This window comes from Anopheles merus, unplaced genomic scaffold, assembly GCF_017562075.2.
Source record: "Anopheles merus strain MAF unplaced genomic scaffold, AmerM5.1 LNR4000039, whole genome shotgun sequence".
Taxonomy (NCBI): domain Eukaryota; kingdom Metazoa; phylum Arthropoda; class Insecta; order Diptera; family Culicidae; genus Anopheles; species Anopheles merus.
Window position 1 is genome coordinate 6,153 of NW_024427619.1, and position 3,895 is coordinate 10,047.

At 39.4% G+C, this 3,895-nt stretch overlaps 1 protein-coding gene across 1 annotated transcript; it reads right to left on the reverse strand.

The window, feature by feature from the left end:
- LOC121601212 lies at positions 1–2,112 on the reverse strand. Its single transcript, XM_041930014.1, has 2 exons — positions 1,530–2,112; positions 1–1,455 (listed from the first exon to the last, which is right to left on the reverse strand). Exons 1-2 carry the CDS (start codon positions 2,001–2,003, stop codon positions 1,450–1,452), a joined length of 480 nt encoding a protein of 159 aa, XP_041785948.1. The 5' UTR covers positions 2,004–2,112; the 3' UTR covers positions 1–1,449.
- Between the last annotated feature and the right edge of the window lie 1,783 nt (positions 2,113–3,895).

The following is a 3,895-nucleotide window of genomic DNA, read 5'->3' on the forward strand; positions in this document are numbered from 1 at the left end:
AATGGAACATTGTTTTTCAAAAGATTAGTAAGTGGTTTTGCAATACTAGAGAAATGTGGAACAAACCTCCGGAAAAACGAAAAAAGACCTAAACATTGTTGTACCTGTTTTGTGTTCTGAGGAACAGGATAGTTTTTGATAATTTTTACATGATTATCGCTAGGACATATACCTGAATGATTGGCCTTGTATCCTAAGTAATCCAATTCATCGTAAGCAAACTTACATTTATCAAGCCGTAGCTCCAACCCATTATTTCGTAGAGTATGCAAAACTTCACTAACTATTTCAAGATGTTCTTTAAAGTCTTGAGAAGCTATGAGAATGTCGTCAATGTATACAACCAGCTTTTCATTCTCGATGAATTTCCGCAAAATTGTATTAATGAAACGCTGAAATTCAGCTGGCGCGTTTTTTAATCCGAAGGGCATACGCGTGTACTCGTACTGGCCGTCTGGAGTAACAAACGCTGTGAATTTAATTGAATCCTCGTCCATTGCCACTTGATGAAAACCACTCTTTAGGTCTAGTAACGTAAAGAATTTTTTATTGCCCAAGTGTTCTAGGCACGTCTCTATGAGTGGAAGCGGGTAGTTGTCGCGGATTGTTACTTTATTAAGAGGTCGGTAGTCGACACACTTACGAATTTCGCCATTTTTCTTCCTAACGAGTACCAGTGCGGAAGCATAAGGAGAGTTACTGGGTCTTATTATATTTTTCTCTAATAAATCCTTCACAATGACTTTTACTTTATTCCTTTCATCGAAAGAAAGTCGTCTAGGCTTTGTGAAAATAGGAGTATCATGAGTTAAGCTAATTCGCATTTTATGAGCAGATGGTATTATATGTTTATCCGGAAAATTAATGTAATTATTGGACACTATTGATCTTAAAGCAATGCCTTGTTCTTTAGAAAGATGTTCTCCAACATTTATAGTGCTAGCCTCATCGCTAATATTTATAGAACACATTTCAGAAAAAGTTGTGTCATATTGTTGTTTATGTTCAGATTTGTCTGATATCGAAATGAATTTTGAAGAAATATTGGGATCGGACAATTTCGAATCTTTGCATACCTCTGGTAAGGGAGCCTGGATCGAACTACGTAAAAGACCCAACGTTTGGAGCTTATGGTAAAAACCCGGTTTTTTTAAGTTCAGAATTTTATCTTTATTTAAATTCATCAGCATAAGTTTGCTGTAATGTTTACGGAATTGAGCGAGTGTGATGTTAAATTCTGATAACAAATCTCTCCCTACTATCATGGATAGGGACATGTAGCTTTTTGGTAAAATATAGAAATTGTGAATGAATGTTTGATTACGAAAACTAAGTTTTAGCTGTACTGTTCCAAGAGTTTGTAAATTCACATTTCCTATTCCTCGAAATCCACTTGGTTGGGGAGCGCTTAGTTTTGTAACCGGAACAATGGCTTCATTTATGAAGCTTTTAGAGCTACCGGAATCAAAAAGAGATGTTATAATTAACCCTGGGCTCCAAACATTGTTTCTCTTAAAAGCTACACTTACCTCCTGATAGGCCTCAAGTTGAACGAAGTTTCCATTTTCCCCAGAATCTAGATGCGCTGTTTCATTGTCGTTGCCCTGTACCGCAGCAACCGTTAGTTGACGTCTATCTGGGACAGGACAGTTGCGAATGACATGTGATGTGCTACCACATCGGAAACAGGAACCCGGAGCTCGGCGAGGTTGTGTGCATTGCGATGAATGATGTCCATGATTCGAGCAGTTATAACATCGAAGAGGTTCTGTCGTCGTTTGTCTTGGTGGAATCGGTCTCGGGGAAATGGTGTTGATGTGAGATGGGCTGCGGCGTTCTGGGTTTTTGCGCAACAGAAGATGGGATTCATATCGCTTAATGTTGTCAATCAGGTCGTAAATATCGCGGTAATCCTTGGTCACAAGGCTATCATAGAGAGGGTCACGAGAAAGTCCTCTGATGACATAAGTTATGATAGCCTCCTCACTCACGTGGCCTGACATTCCCAGCGCATTTACTCGGTATACATAGCTTGTGTACGACTCAGAAATTTTCTTGTAGACCGATGCTAATTGGCTATGAATAACGGCTTCGTTACAGCGATCAGGAAAAGCCTTTTAATTGTGTCAGCGAATTCGTCGAATGTCTTCAAAGTGTTACGGAAGCCATTGTACCATTCGCTTGCTGCTCCAGTCAACCGACTGCCTGCATATAAAAGCATCGTGCGATCCTGCCATCCATATAATTCGCTATTGTAGCGAATCGTATTGATCCACTTATTGATACCGAGGCCGTCAGAAAATTCCGGTATCAAATGTTTCAACTCCTCGGGATGAACCAATCGACCATCCGTAAACGTCTGCCGCTGTTCCATTTCCATAATTTTTGCTCGTAGCGCCATTAATTCCAATTGATGAGAAGTTGCGTCGAATGAAGCACCTTGCGTCGAAGATGTCGGAGCAGCTTTGTCTTTCATCAAGATGGCGGCTGCTGCAACGTGGTTTCCATTGTTCGTCACTTCGTCTTCATCTGCACACACTCTTTGAGGAATGAAATTCTGGGTTGATTGTTCCTCCATTTTGTTTTTCGGTACACTTTGCTCGTACAACATGCGTAGTTGTGGTAAAGTTGCTTTCGGAGGCACTTCGATGTTAGCAACTTCCAAAGCACAAAGAAGTTCCTCTTTTGTAAGCATTTTTCGGCACAAACGGTTTATCCCACTTCTGAATTGTAATCTTTCTTAATTTCGGAAGAATTAACTGAAGGCTGAAGAATTGCGTGTTTTCTGTTTTAGCGCTCAATCACGAATGACATCTCTATTTGACAGTATTGCCTGAGATACTTAAACCTAGGTGTGATCGCACAAACAAGATGTACATATAGAAAAGGTGTATGTGTAAGGATGTCAAGGTGTATGTGTGAGGTATATACAAATTCGAATTTCTAATTTCTACAGCTCGGCCATCCTGACGAGAAATTGACCTCAATTTTTCCTGCATATGTATAGCCCTACCCTTAATCTTAAGTGTAGCTTTATGAACATATTCCGATCAAGCTCCCCCCAGAGGCACTATCCATCTTCTCAACTTGTCCGACTCCAACACTCCATCATATGGTATTTGCGTCATTTGTATTCCATCGATATCACGTATAACATATCTGTCATTAGGTAAACGTTTGTGGATAACGTATGGACCTTTATATCTGGCAATGAGTTTTTTGTTTGAATTTGGTGTGTTATCTACATTTTTAATTACAACAAACTCTCCTTCATTGAATACGGGAGCAGGGCGATGGTGTTTAGCATGTTGTTTCTCATTATTTTGTTGTGATTTTAAAATATTGAATGATGCTTCTGCACGTATAGTTTCTAAATCTGAAAATGCTTTGTTTTTGTCTTCTAAATATTCGGTCAATATATCTACTGAAGGGCCTCGTTGGTTAACACCAAACAATAGCATAGAAGGGGAAAAACGAGTGGACGAATGAATGGTATTATTAAGAGCGTATTCTGTAGATAGCAAATGGGTCACCCAATCTACATGGTCGGTCTGATTTGATAATTTGCTCAATATGGGACGAATAATGCGATTGACCCTTTCCACTTGACCATTAGCTTGTGGTGATCCTGTGGCATTCAACACATGGCTAATTCCGCGAGAAGAAAGGAAATTGGAAAATGCGGCTGAAGTAAAGCATGTACCTCGATCGCTAATTATTCTTTTAGGTCGACTGTAGTAAGAGAAATATTGTTTTAGAGCATTGCACACCTCTTTTGTACTAGTGGAAGTTGTTGGATACAATTTAACGAATTTCGTAAATGCGTCTATTACTACCAATAAGTATTTTTTCTTTAAAGATGATGTAGGTAGCGGTCCAAAATGGTCAATGTGCA